The sequence below is a fragment of the Camelus bactrianus genome, chromosome 22 (genome assembly GCF_048773025.1).
Source record: "Camelus bactrianus isolate YW-2024 breed Bactrian camel chromosome 22, ASM4877302v1, whole genome shotgun sequence".
Lineage (NCBI taxonomy): Eukaryota > Metazoa > Chordata > Mammalia > Artiodactyla > Camelidae > Camelus > Camelus bactrianus.
In genome coordinates, this window is record NC_133560.1 from 21478581 (window position 1) to 21493630 (window position 15050).

Below are 15050 nucleotides of genomic sequence, written 5' to 3' on the forward strand. Positions count from 1 at the left end.
CAATATCTTGTAATAACTTATAATAATAGAAAAGAATCTGAAAAAGAATATGTATGTAACTGAATCACTGTGCTGTACACCTGAAACTAACACAATGTTGTAAACCAACAATACTTCAATTAAAAAAAAATAAAAAAATTTTTTTAAAAAGGGAAGGGGAGAGGAGTTGGAGAGCTTGTTGACTGGATCCTTCTGCCACTGAGGCAAGGCCTGAGGAGGGTGGGAGAAGGACCCCAGCAGCCAGGCCGGGAAGTGGGCCCAGAGCTCACCCTCAGGGCTACCAACCCACAGTGTGTGCTGCACTCAGCGTGTCGCAGAATGATCACACCCACAGGCTTGCTCAATGGCCCTGAGAGTGTGGTCACACGGGCCTGGGTGTCACTGCAGGCCTTGGGCTCAGGTGCTGCCTGGCGACCTGCGTTTACAGCTGTTGCTGTTGGAGGCGGGTTCCTGGCGTGGGTGTGGGGGCTGAGCGAGGGGCTGAGCCCTCCCTGACTGCCAAACCCTGTCCATGAGTGGGTGGCAGTCAAGAGATGGGGTGGATGTGAAGGGGAGGGCTGTCCCAATCTGCTGGCAGACATGCTCAGTCACCCCCAGGAATACGACAGGAGCTGGGGCTTCTACATGCAGGCACACCATTGGGGGGGGGGGAGGATTCGGTTTGTTTGTTTGTTTGTTTATTTAATAGAGGTACTCTACCACTAAGCTATACCCTCCCCAGCCAGGCACACCTTCTTAAAGAGCCACAGATGGCATGCATGCTTAGAAAACAGCCCTGGCACCACAGGCATTTGGGAATAGGTCAGTCTTTGCTGTGGGCGACTGTCCTGTGCATTACATCATGTCAAACAGCATTCCTGGCCTCCATCCACCAGATGACAGTAGTACCCCTGCCCAAAAAGATTCCAGACATGGCCCTATGCTTCCAGGGTTGAGGACCAGTGGATAAGAGGATGGATGGATGGATGGTCCAATGAGAAAATGACCTCATAAATCAAATGATTTTTTTAAAATTAAAGTACAGTAAATTTACAATATTGTGTTAATTTCAGGTATACAGTAAACTGGTTCAGTTATATATAATATATATAAACGATGATACTAAAGAGCCTTTCAAGTGAGGGGCTGAGGTGGGAAGTGGCCCTTCCCAGAAGGGAGTCCTTCAGAAATGAGGACAGGGTGGATGTTGAAGCCGCTACGCTAAGTGAAATGAATCAGACAGAGGAAGACAAATACTGTATGATCTCACTTACATGTGGAATCTTAAAAAACAAAAAACCCCAACCCCCCTAAGCTCATCAGCATAGAGAACAGATTAGTAGTTGCCAGAGGTAGTGGGTGGGCAAAATGTGTGAAGGGGTCAAGAGGCATAAACTTCCAGTTACAACATAAGTCATGGGATGCAGTGCACTGCGCAGTGAGGATCATTAATAACACAGTATTGCATAATTGAAAACCACTAAGAGAATAGATCTGAAAAGTCCTCATCACAAGAGAAAACAATTCTGTAGCTATGTATGTTGACAAATGTTAACTAGACTTATTGTAATGATCATTTTGCAACATATACAACTACCAAATCATTATACTGTACAGCTGAAACTAAACAAATGTTGTGTATCAGTTACACTTCCATTTAAAAAGATCTCTCGCTACATGGAGGCAACTATGATAGTCAGCTGGGATGTTTTCATCATTTTCAGAGATTATGCATTCTTTCTGAATACTTAAAAAATTTTAAAAAAATTTTTTGAGGGAGGTAATTAGGTATTATTGTTCTTTTTATTGTTATTGTTATTATTATTATCATCTCAATAGAGGTACCAGGGATTGAACCCAGGACCTTGTGCATGCTAAGCATGCACTCTACCACTGAGCTATACCCTCCCCTCTCCTTTATGAATACTTTTGTATTTCTTTTGCTGCTTGCAAACATGCATTTCCAAACTTGAAATACAGGTGTGAACAATGTGTACCAAAAAAAAAAAAAAAAAAAAAAGAAGAAAGAAAGAAATGAGGAAGGGACACTGCAGAGATGGCGCAGGAGGAAGCAGGCAGACAGGCCTCACTTTACAGAAGTGCAGCCATTGCAGGAGGTTCTGGGTCTCAGCGGCCACCGTGGCTGGGGACAGGGAGCAGTACCTTCAGGAGCTGTGACAGCGTGTCCAGCACCTCGGGGGGCCCAACCTCCAGGCCTTCGTCTCGGCCCGTGGCTCTCTTCTTGTAAGTGACGTTGCCCAGATACAGGATGGCCGAGAGGATGGAAAAAATCCTGTGGGGGAAGAGGAGCCTAGGTTGGGGCAGATTCCCCAAGAGTAAGACCACAGAGGCTTCCAGGGAACTGGGCTGAAGCTTCCCGTGAACTGGGCTAAATTCGTAAAGCCAAGTCTGAAAAACGTCCAGTCCTCTGTGAGGGACTCTATGGAATGGGACTTTGGGTGCATCTATCTCTACTGTTTTTGGCAGTAATGGTGGTGATGGAGTTGGTGGGGGCTTAAAATTTTTTTTTATGGAGGTGTAACATGCACACAAAATAAAGTATACAATTTCCCAAGTGTAGTTTGATGAAATGTCACAAAATGTACAGACCTGTAACTAGCACTCAGACCAGGGAACAGAACATTCTAGGCCCTGGAACCACCCTAACTGGCCCCCGGAGAAGAACCTGCAGTCCTGGCATCTAACATCGTCTGTGAATTTGACATCTATGAAATCACATGTACTTGTACCTGGCCTGTCACTGAAAAAGTGTGAGGTGGAGGTGCCATGCACGTTACTGCATGAAGCATCGTTTGTTCTTTTTTTTTCTTTTCTTTTAAATAATAAGCTCAAATTTACTTCTAGGGCACAATCCGGTTAGAAAATAATTTCCATGTTTTTCATAGCATTGTTCATTCTTAATGCTGCTGACCAGCACTTCTCAGCCTCGGCACTGCTGACACCCAGCCCCTGTGCAGTGTGACACTCAGAATGTCTCTAGACAAGGCCAAGTGGCTCCTGCGAGCAGAACTGGGCCCCCAGTGAGAACCACTGCTGTGCATGGAGTAGTCCAGGGGTCAGCAAACTAGGGTCTGTTTTTGCACAGCCTACGAGCTGAGAACGGTTCTTTTTTATTTTTTTGAATTTTTTGGGGGGTTCCCCCCCAAATTAGGTTTACTTATTTATTTGTTTATTTTTAGTGGAGGTACTGGGGATTGAACCCTGGACCTCATGCAGGCTAAACGTGTGCTCTACCACTGAGCTATAATCTCCCCCGGTTCTTAAGTTTTCAAAGGGTCATTAAGAAACAAAACCAAACAGAAAGAACAGGTAACAGAGACTGCTTTGCCCTTGAAGCTTAAAATACGTATTATCTGCCCCTCTCCAGAGAGTTTGCCGACCCCTGTGTGGATATATCGCAATGTGTTTATTCATTTAATCTTCTTTGGGTGGGCATTTGGAGGGGGTTTCCCGGGCTGGGGGCTGTTATAAAATGAGGCTGCTGCTTGTGTGTGTGTGTGTGTGTGTCTCTGGGTGAGCAAACGTATGCTTTTGGTTGTCACACATCTGCAGGGGAGACAGTTTTCTGCAGTGGTTGGCCCCATTTGTGCCCTCCCAGCAGCGTGCTGGGCAGTGTTCCCTCTGGGTATCCTAGATGCCTGGGCAGGTGTGGAGAATACCCTGTGTGGTTTCAAAGAATTGAAAAAATATTTAATTGTGGTAGAATACACATCATGTAAAATTTGCCTTCTTGACCATTTTTAAGTGTATAGCTCAGTGGTATGAAGTACATCCACATTGCTGGGCAAAAGCCCTGTGAGTATTTTTTTTTTAATGTATTTATTTATGAGAGGGGGAGGTAATCAGGTTTGTCTGTTTGTTTGTTTATTTAATGGAGGTACTAGGGATTGAACCCAGGTCTTTTTGCATGTTAAACACACACTCTACCACTGAGCTATACCCTCCCCCCCAAACATAATGTTGAGATTATATTTTATTTTGTGGGGGGAGGTAATTAGGTTTGGTTATTTATATTAATTTTTTAACAGAGGTACTGGGGATTGAACTCAGGGCCTCGTGCACGCTAAACACGCACTCTACCGCTGAGCTACGCCTTCCTGCCCCAAAAGGCCTGCAGTTTTAATTAGCATTTCCCTGTGGCTAATGACAAGAGCCCCCTTCCATGTGCTCACTGTCACTGGGCTACTCTCCTTGGTGAGGCCTCAAGGAGGGTGTGGGTCAGATCTCAGAGTGACTGGTAAGCCCGGGGGCACCCATGCAGGAGGGGGGGCGGACAGCTGGGCCCACCCACTTACTGCTTCTTGGTGGCAGGGAGGAAGCCCACCATCTCCATGGCCTGCTTGAGTCTTTCAAAGTCGTGCTTCAGGTCCTCCCCATCTTCGATCTTCAAGTTATGCTGAAAAACAACGTCGGCGGCGCTCTGGGTATTTCAGGGCTGGTGAGGGTGGCGTGCAGGAATGATTTTGGCTGGAACCGATGGGGCAGGGCCCAGGACATGGGGAATGAATGGGCTCCTTTATGCTGCCCCACTCTGGGCCTCCTTGGAGCCGGTTAGGGGGCCGGAGAGGGCCAAGGCGGATGGCCTCTGACCTCCTGGCAGTGCGTAAACAGCCCGTGGGGAACAGAGGCTGTGTTTGTGGCCGAGGCTCGGGGCTGTTTACCTGGTTGAGGTAGAAATAATCTTCAGGCTGCTTGAGCTGAAATTCCTGACGCTCTTCCTCGCTGACGCCAAGTAACAAATAATAAAACACGTGGTAGTTCCTGTAGGTCAAAATTAGGAGAAAAAAGTTGTTTTTGGAAGCTGAGCAACAGCTACTCTTCAAACCGCTACTAATATTGCTTTGGAGATCACACCAGGGAGGAAAAAGCACCTCGAGTATGTACAAATTTGAGACAGTAAGTTGATTCTTATTATGTCAAAACAAAACAAAACAAAACAAAAAAATAAACCAAAACCCAAGCCATGAGTTTCTCCAGTGAGTAGATGCCTCAAGGGGTGGGCCTGTCTCGCTCACTGGTGGAGCAGAGATGCTTCTAATTTACCCACCTTTTGGCAGATATCTGAACACCTACTCCAGGTAAAAAGCCTTGGGCAGGCAGAAAAATAAGCATGAGAAGGTGGCAAAGCTCATGCTCCTAGGAGATCTGCCCTGGCCTCCAGCAGATTTCCGCAACCTCGGGACATCTGCTTCTTCCCTTTGTCGGGAAGGAGGCAGATGTGGTGGCTCACCAAGGAAATCTCCTCCTACCTCTCATCCTTCTCCTGAGAGACCAGGCGAGACTTTTCAAGCAGGTATTTTTCAACAACAGCTCTGTCATTAAGAGGACAAAGAAGAACAAATTAATTAACAAATTAATACTGTTTCCTCGGAGAAGAGGAGTGATTTGTTAACTGTGGCGAAGCCAGCTGTGGATTAACTTCCTTGGACTCGAGGTAAACACAGGTACCTAAAGGCAATCACCTTAAGTGTTGTAAGTATCATCTCACCCTAAAGGGAAAAGCAGTCACCCTAAAGGTGCCTTGCCCTGCTACTACCATCTATAAAATAAGGAACCTGGGTTGGCCGTTTCTGCTCCCTGGATTGGATTCGGGCTGACGGCTGTATGGAAGCCCAACCTGGCATCATGTAGGACCCCTGTCCCCACCCTCCAAGGTGGTGGGAACTGAAGCACTTGTACCCACGTGTTCACAAATAACACCGGAGGGGTCCAACCCTGCTCCCACTATGTCTCTGGTGATTAAATCTTTCTCCAATTAAAAATCTAAATGTAAGATACTGGATTCACTTTTCTATTCTTTTTAGAATAGCTTTGTTAATTATTAATATACGATACACTGTGTGTGCTCAAAAGTGCAAAACGAGATAAGTTTTGATGGTGTCCTTTAGAATCTATGCAATTTTCAATAACGGCTTCATTAGGTATAATTGATGTACAATAAACTTAAAATGTGTGACTGGATGATTCGTGACACATGCAAACACCTGTGATCCACCACCATGAACAAGACAGTGAACACATCCATCAGCTTGAAAAGTCTCCTTGGGCCCTTTGCCTCCCTGCCACTCACCCCCGAGCAGCCACTGACCAACCCCACTAAAGATTAGATTGGATTTTCTAGAATTAAAAAAAAAATAAAAAAGAATCATTTAGTACGTACAGCTGACCCTTGAACAATGTGGATTTGAACTGTGGGTCTACTTATATTCAGATCTTTTTTTTTAGTTTTCTTTTTTCTAGGGGGGTGGCAGTAATTAGGTTTTTATTTATTTGTTTAAATGGAGGTACTGGGGATTGAACCCAGGACCTTGTGCATGCCAAGCATGTGCTCTACCACTGAGCTATACCCCCTTTGGGTTTTTTTCCTACGTGATCTGAGGTTCGTTGAATCCATGGATGTGGAACCACAGATATGTAGGAATTGTGGATGTGGAGGAACCACAGATACACGGGGCTGACTATAAGTTATACTTGGACTTTCAACTAACTCCCGTGTTGTTCATGGGTCAAATGGATATTGTATCTGCCTTCTTTCACTCAGCCCAATGCTGAGATTCAGCTGCCTTGTAGCATGTATCAGACCTTCATTCTTTTTCATGGCTGAATAATACTCTACACATATAGACACACCACATTTTGTTTATTCACTCATCAGTTGATCGACAGCTGACGGACATGAGTCCATGAGGCTGTGTGGGGGCTGGGCCAGGGACAGGGCACCTGGGCAGCCACACCCTCCATGCTAACAGAGACATCACACATTCCTCGGAGATCTATGAGTCTCTGGGCACAGCTTTAATTTAATGCCATGGATTTAAATGTCCCCTGGGATGGGCATGACGGTTCCCATAGATGGATGAGGTGCTAAAAATTGGGAGGGGCCACATGCTGCCCCACAGAGGGAAGGTTGCCTGGCGAGGACCCACTATCACCAAGGATGTGAGATGTACGGGTCTGCAGGCCACCCTCATCCGAACCCATCCTATTATACAGAAGGGGTAGCCGGTGCCTGCGGGTGGTAGGGTTGGCTCCTGGTGCAGGGCTTGCTGGATGCTGCCTGCCTCTCTCTCTAGGAAGGCAGTCTTCTGTCTGCAGCCTTCTCAGATGCCTGCACACACAACCTGCATGCAGGGGTTCCCAAGGGTTCAGCCTGTGTTGTCTCCTCGAAACCCATATTTTCTTCCATTCCTTCCCCCAGCCAGTAACTTGGAGTTATAAGCAGTTTGTTTTCCTGGGAAGGGAGGTGGAATCTGGTTCTAGACTCATGTTTCAGTCTCAATCTAGCTGATTCCCTGTGCTGTGTTGGCCCATGGGCAAGGACAGCGACCCCGTGGGCACTGAGCTGGCATTTGACCGGCCACAGACCTTTCCCTTTGCTGATCATTCTGGAAGCCTACAGGGGTCTTGTTGGAAGCCAGGAATTCCCTGGCACTGAACCCTGAGCCCACAGGAAGACGAAGCTTTGCAAATTGGGGAACTGGGGGAAGGCCTGGACTGCCCCTGACCCTTGGCCTCAGCGGAAAAGCGGCAGCGAGAAGTGTCACCTGCCCCAAAGCAGAACCGAGTCTAGGCCTACTCCTGGCGAGCTGGCTGCAGCCACTGCCTGGACAGGAAGTGCACCCTCCTCTTTGGAGTGTGGGCAGGTCAGAGTCAAGGGCCAAAGCAGGACTTCCTTTCCTGACGCCAAGGCCACCGATACAACTCTTAGAAGCTGGTCTGTGAGATCCAGCCACCCGGGGCCTCTGGTCCTGAGCCTGATGGGAGCCAAGGCAGATAGGGCAGGCCAGACACTTAGCTTAGAGCCAGTCCTGCTGGTGAGCTGGGGTGAACGGTGGCCCCCAGAAATGTCCACCTGGGACCCATGACTGTGATTGTGAAAAAAGGTCTTTGCAGATCCAATAAAGTGAAGGATCTGGAGATGAGAACCTCCTTCATGATCCAGACAGGCCCTAAATCCAAGGACACATGTCCTAAAAGACAGAAGAGATGATCACAGAGAGACACAGGGGAGAAGGCCATGTGAAGACAGAGGCAGAGACTGGGTGAAGCGTCCACAATCAAGGATGCCTGGGGCCACCAGAAGCTGGAAGAGACCAGGAGGGATCCTCCCTTGGAGCCTCTGGAGGGAGCGCAGCCCTGCCCATACCTCGATCTTGGACTTCTGGCCTCCAGAACTGTAGAGGAATAAGCTCCCATTGTTTGGAGCCAGTTGGTTTGTGGTACCTTGCTTCAGCAGCCATAGGACATGAAACAGAGACCATGTGAAGGACAGAGCTAGGCAAAGGTGTCTGGGGGAAACAGGGCCTGCTGGTAGCAAAAGCTCTGGCTTCTGGCCTGAGGTCTGCAGGGCCAGCGTGGGACTCAGGGAAACAAAAGGCAGCCTTTTGGTGTCTCTGCTCCTGCCAAAGGAGCCCCTGTTTCTGAATTACAGCAACAGTTTATTTTTGTGTGTCTGCCTGGTAACATACTCTGGGCATTGCCTGCTGGACGGAGGCTTTGCAACGTGGCAGACACCATGTGTAAAATATGGACCTGTGGGAGAAAAACACATTTAAATTAAGGAGAGAGGGTCTTTGTGGAGAAAAGGCTGAGACCTGCGGGGCAGGTGGGGTCAGGCGGGTGGCTCTGGGCCCAGGAGGACTCAGGAAGGCACCACCTGATGGCCCATGGTGGCGCCGAGGCCATGGAGAGAACTGTCCGCTTCCAAGTGTCCCTGAGAGCTAAAGAGCAGGCGCAGCAGTTATCAAGAGTCTCTCCCACACCACTGCCTGTCCAAGCCTGGGTAGCAGGAAAAAGGAAGGAAGCCAGAGGCTGAAGGATTCAGGAAAACAACATTCCTGTTCATGTCTTGAATGTGCATCATCAAGTCAAACGATCATCAGGTCTAGATGGACCAATCAGGTTTAGACGGACCGAAAAACCTGGAAACTTTAAAATCAATCCCCTAGAGGACCTCTCCCTTCCTGCAACACCAGTGCCTTCTCGCAGCCTCCAGGGGCCTGTTGCTCAGGTCTCCCCACTTTAGGGCTTCTCACCCTGCTGCTCAGACCATCACCTGGGGCCTTTGCAAATCCCACTGCCACTGCAGACCCTCATACCAGAATGTGGAGGAAGGAGGGTGCCTTGGAGCAACTAGGCAATGGACTGCGCCAAAATGCCTTTTCTCCCCACAACTTCGAAATAGTTTTATTGGCTCATGAGACTTCTACATACTGAAAAAAAAAAAAAAATCCAAAACATTAAGCAGTATTAAATCACAACTACATTTTTTTAACTAATTGAAACTACTCAAAATATACATTTTTTAAAGAAAAAAAGTCCTACAGAACTGAATTCTGAAATGACTTTATGACTTAAATAGATAATTCCTTGTAACATTAATTCATTGTATAAAGCTGCCAGACATCTTCATTAGCATAACTATTGCACAGAGTGCAAGTGAACACAATTTCAACGCTACACGTTTAGTTGGAAGTAACTGTGCCACCACCTAAAGAACTCACATTTCTGGCACAAAATGTTGATCTGTTTTAACTTTCACCAGGCAGCCAACTTCACAATCCAGTTACCACGTATAGACTCACCCACCTATTCATCCATGTATCTATCTAAATTCATCAATCTACCCACCCATCCTCTCATAAATCTACCATCTACCAAAGAATCCACGAATCCATCCATCCATCCACCCATCCATGAATCCACCCATCCATCCATTCGTCCATCCATAAATCTCCCATCAAGCCATCCTTAAATGTACCCATCCATCCTTTTGTTGTTTTTTTTATATATAAATGTTTTTTATTGAGTTATAGTCATTTTACAATGTTGTGCCAAATTCCAGTGTAGAGCACAACTTTTCAGTTATACATGAACATAAGTACATTCATTGTCACATTCTCTTTCGCTGTGAGCCACCACAAGATCCTGTATATATTTCTCTGTGCTACACAGTACAATCTTGTTTATCTATTCTACATTTTGAAATCCCAGTCCCTTCCCACCCCCTGTACCCATTCATCCTTGAATCCATCCATCAACCATCATCCATCCATCCATTTATCCACCCATGAATCCATCCATCCATGAATCTCTCCATCCATCCATCAATCCATCCATCAATGAATCCAACTATCCATCCATCCACCCATGAATACATCCATCCATCAATCTACCCTCCATCCCTGCATTCTACCCACTCCTTCCGTGAACAGCTGCCTCACTTTGCTACCTAGCACCATGTCTCTTTTTGGCTAAAGGGGCATGTCTGGCAAGTGTCAGAGTCTATGTCAACTCTCTGTGGCATCCCTAGACCCACTAAACTAGACACATCAAGACCAGGAAATAGATTGGTGTGCCCTTGCCAGTTCTTGGCAAACCCCATCACACTAGGACCTCCAGCTCATTGTACTTACTCCATGGGAGCCTAGGCCCATGCTTGACACCCCAGAGGATGATCCGGGGATGGCAGGATTGGTTATGGTGCCACCCCTCCCCCACCTATGCCTCCCACCTCGACCCACTGCTCAGACTTTCACATCGGTGACTTAAAATCATGCTTGCTTCCCTGTACAATTCACAAGTGCCTGGAAGGCCAGCATTTCAGCACCCAGCTCCCTGCTGGCTCAGGCCTGGCTCTCCACTGCAGGGAAGCCCAGGACCCCAGACCCAGGCTGGAGTGCACAGCGTGGGCAGCTGCCAACTCACCCTCTCACGATGCCACTCTCCAGGTAGTTGACCTGGATGAATTTCCCAAATCGACTGGAATTGTTGTTGTGGGCTGTTTTAGCATTCCCAAAAGCCTGCAAGGAAAACAAAAGCAGGTTTTTAGGTTGTGAGCACAAACTTTCTACAGGCTGCAGCCTGGGAGCCTGGGAGCTCCCTCTGTGTGCTGTGGACCCTGGCTCGCTGGAGGTCACTCAGTGACTCCAGGTGAGATCTGGAAAACACGAGGGTAGGTGGCCCTAGGGCATCCTAAGGGCTTCCACTTTATCTCTATGTCTGGGTTGCGGGAGGGGCTCAAGTTTTAAGTCCCGGATGTTAGAAATGCCAATTGTCGGAATTCTTTTTCCGTAATAATTGTTCACGTAGCAAAATTGTTCACTGTGGGCCAGACCCAGTCCACTGCCTGTTTTTTGTACTGCCTGTGAAGCCAGGGGTGGTTTTTACATTTGTAAATGGTTTAAAAAAAGAAAGAAAAAGAAAAACAACCCCAAGAAGAGTAATATTTCCTGCCATGTGAAAATTCTATTCACGTTTCAGGGTCCATAAAATGAAGTGTGTTGGCCCATGGCCAGGCCTGTTCATTTACTGATTGTCCACAACTGCTTTTGTGTTGTGACCACAGGGGAGCTGCGACAGAGACCATCTGGCCTTCAAAGCCAAAAATATTTACTATCCAGAATATTTACTTTCCAAAAGGAGTTTGCTAGGCCGTGGGCTGATATGGGCTTCAGGTTGTAGGCTGAGCACCAGCCTGGGTGTGAGGGAGCAGAAGTGCGGACAGGTCCCATCCTGGAGGGGTCCTGCAATTCTCTGGGATGGCAGGCAAGCAGGTTCACAGTAAGTTTTTTAAAAATTGGGGTAAAATTGGCATAACATAAAACTGAGTGTTTTATTTTAATTTTTTAAAATTGTTTTATGGAGGTACTGGGGATTGAACCCAGGACCTCGTGCATGCTAAGTAACCACTGAGCTCTACCCCCACCCCCCAAAACTAAGTATTTTAAAGTGAACAATTCAGTGGCATTTAGTATAGTCACAATATTGTGCAACCATCACCTCTATCTAGTTCTAGAACTTTCCCATCACCCCAAAAGGAAATCCATCCCCATGAGCAGTCTCTCCCCATTCTCCCTCCCCCAGCCCCTGGCAACCACGAATCTGTTTTCTGTCTCTATGAATTTGCCTGTGCTGGACATTTCATGTAAATGGGGTCATGCACTATGGTGGCTTTTTGTGTCTGGCTTCTTTTACTCAGCATGTTTTCAGGGTTCATCCATGTGGTATGAATCAGGGCTTCATTCCCAATATGCAGAGGAAAGTGGGCACAGAGTACAGAGCCTGCGGCTTGGTGGGGTCCCCCCTAGGGTCTCCCATATGACCACCATCCAGATTACGACAGAGAACACCCTCTGTCCCTCAGCCAGGCTCCTGGGGTACCTGTTTCCTATGCAGTACCCAAACAGGGAGAACAGACAGGGAGAAGGTGTGATGGAGCCTTGGGGGAAATCAGGGCAGGGAAGATGCCTGGGGAGTGGGGTTCCTTGTTTCAGGGAATGAGAGGCCAGTAGAAGTGGGGACAGTGAGGCTGGGCCGAAGAGGGGAGAGAGGCAGAGATGGCATGGGGGAGCTGTGACATCCCAAAGTCACATGCAGAAAGGGAAGCTTGGCAGCAGCAAAAATGCTGTCAGGCTCGCGCTGTTTCCAATGTTCCCATTTGAGGAGGCTGGCCGTGCGGGAAGGGTGGGAGGCAGGGAGGCCACAGCTGTGAGGAGGTGGCAAGGCCACTGCCAAGGTCTGCTGCGGGGTGTGTCTATGTCTGCAGGTCTAGTAGGGTGGGGGACAAGGGCAGGGTGGAGAGAGGTGGCCAGGCCCTCCAGGGGAGTCAGGAACAGGGAGACACCAAGAGGAGATGTGATTTTCTTGAAGCCCTCATGCTGCAGGGCAGATGGATGCAGTTGATCATTGATCAGAGCTTCTGGTGTGACCGCCTGAAGCCAGGAGCCCCATAAAAAAGTGTCCACTGGAAAGCCTGGGATACTTCCTTGGAAAATGGCTCATTCAGCAGAGCTTAAGATCAGGGCCCCGCTTGGGCCCATGTGCCGGTCACTCTCCTGGCTGATCGGGTCACAGTATGAGTGACTTCCTGCCCTGATGCCCCAGGGGCTCCAGACCTGAAACAGGCCTCGCTGTAAAGCCTGAACCAACCGCCAAGCTGCCAAGCCGGGGAGTAAGAGTGGAGGAAACGGCCCTGGAGAGGCACCCCGGCCCCGACTGCAAAATCGGGGGTACCTTCAGGGTGGGAACAGGGGCTGGGCACTTCATTGGGGAGCAGTCTCCACATGGCCTTGCAGAGGAGGAGCACAGCCTGAGGAGGCGCCTTCCGGAGTCAGACAGCGGCCACAGAGCCCACCCTCTCCTCTTCTTTACAAGGTCTTGACGTATATGCCTGAGCTACTGGCCAGCTGCTGGGGGCCGGGCCTCAGTCGACCCTGCTCTCCTGCATATTTACAGAACCCAGTGCAGGGTCCCCACTCTCGGCACAGCTGAGACTTGGGGGCTGGACCATTCTCTGCAGGGGGAGGCCATTATGCGCACTGTAGGGTGCTGGGCAGCCAGTAGCACCTAGGACCACCAAACATGTCCCCAGAGAAAGCCGAATTGCTCGGGCTGAGAAGCACTGCTAGGTACCGAGGGAGGGAAGAGGGGTTTGCAGGGCAGGGTCGTCGAAGCTCCTCCTGTAATAAGGGCCCCATGTGGGCTGCAGGCCCTGATGGGTCCTCTAGGGAAGAAAACTCTCTTTCCAGGTTTCATCTCCTCCAAGTTCAACCTTCATTTGAGGGTAAAGCCCACAGGCTCCTGAGCCACCGCTCTGGGAAAAGCAGACAGCAGATCTGTCTCCTCCTTTACTTCCAGACCCTGCGGGGTGGTGTCTGAGCTGGGGACAGGCCGGCTCTGTGAGAAAATGAGCTCCCACAAGCAAGCACACGAAGTCCTGCCTGTCCCAACTACGAACAGATGGTGAAGGGGCACTTGAATCCCGCATGGGCTCCCTCCCAGGGCCAGTCCTGGGTCCCCGCAGTGCCTGGTTTCAGGGCCTGCCACAGTCCCCCTTGAGATGCACATTCACATCCGGAAGAGCCACAGCGGTCCCTTCTGAACTCGGAACAAGTCTCTGCGGCGATTTCTAAGGAAACAGCCAGGCCTGGCGTCCTGGGGACAGGAGGGAATGTCTTCGGGATGTGAGGGCCCACCAGCTCTCTGGTTCTGCGATTACCAGCGCGGGGGCCCGGTGACCTCATGTGTCTGGTATGCGGTCTCAACACACTGCGACTTTTCAGAGCTGATCTAAAAATATCCGGTTGGTGCTATTATACGTCCCGTCGGAGGAGGAGGAAATACTAGCCTGGCACTCGAAGCGAGGGGAGCTATTGTGTAGCTGTCCCGGGGCTGGCCAGGGGTGTGCGTGGTCTCCAAGCACAAGGGTGGCTGGTGTACCGGGTGGATGGTGTGGGGCTGGGGATGGACGGGAGAAAGGAGGAGGGACCGGGTGCCGGCTCTGATGCGATGTACTCTGGCACTGGGGTCAGGGAGGCCATGCGCTCCTGCTGTCTTCCCACTGGGCCAGAAAATCCACAGCCCTGGCAAAATGCTTCTAGGGAAAGGCCTCTACTTTCTTAGGAATGCTTTTTTTCCCCCTTTTTCAGAATATCAAAGACATGTTTCTAATATAAGTTGTACGCTTTGAAAAAAAGATACAGAATCTTGCTGAAAATTTATCCAACAAAAGAGAAAAAAAGCCCATAAAGTGATGAGTCTATAATTCAACCTCACTCCCTGTCGGTTGCTAGGTAAAATGAACAAAGAGGCAGCGCACATCAGGTGGCCCCAACCCTGCCAGGGATGCTGAGAGCTGGGGGGTGTCCAGCCGTCTTCCAACTGCCTTTGTCTTCGAGGTTCTTCTTTTGGGAGCTTGAAAAAGGCTTTTTAAATCAAAGACATCCAGCGTTGAGCAGCCTACTTAGCCAGAAATTTCCAGAAGGTGCATTTTCTATCTAAACAGGACGGCTCTTTACTCTGTTGGAATGCACGGTAAACATTCTAGGAAAGACAGTGATATGACATCAAAGCATAACCTGTGGTGTGTGCCAGCCCCACGCCAGGTGTGCTATGGGCTTCTGACTCTTGTCGAACTTCTCTAAGGGACAAATTGGCCTTCCCCATTTCAGATGAGGGAACTGAGGCTCAGAGAGGTCAGCTGATCACTCTGAAGCTGAGAGTGGGTGGTTGACACAGCCCTGGGTTGGAACCCAGTGCCCCTACTCCCA

General features: G+C 49.0%; 1 protein-coding gene and 1 non-coding gene across 15 annotated transcripts in view; both read right to left on the minus strand.

Moving 5' to 3' along the window:
• The window catches only part of MYO9B (myosin IXB), an 83772-nt gene that overhangs the window by 32441 nt on the left and 36281 nt on the right, over positions 1–15050 (minus strand). For all 14 annotated transcript variants that reach the window (XM_074350486.1, XM_074350483.1, XM_074350490.1 and 11 more), the window contains exons 3-7: positions 10708–10802; positions 5250–5312; positions 4662–4761; positions 4296–4396; positions 2143–2272 (exon numbers count right to left, since the gene is read on the minus strand). In XM_074350486.1, coding sequence (XP_074206587.1) covers positions 2143–2272; positions 4296–4396; positions 4662–4761; positions 5250–5312; positions 10708–10802 — 489 coding nt within the window. The remainder of the gene's footprint in view (positions 1–2142; positions 2273–4295; positions 4397–4661; positions 4762–5249; positions 5313–10707; positions 10803–15050) is intronic.
• TRNAA-GGC (transfer RNA alanine (anticodon GGC)) lies at positions 6280–6351 on the minus strand. Its single transcript has one exon. It is a non-coding gene; the product is annotated as a tRNA-Ala (tRNA).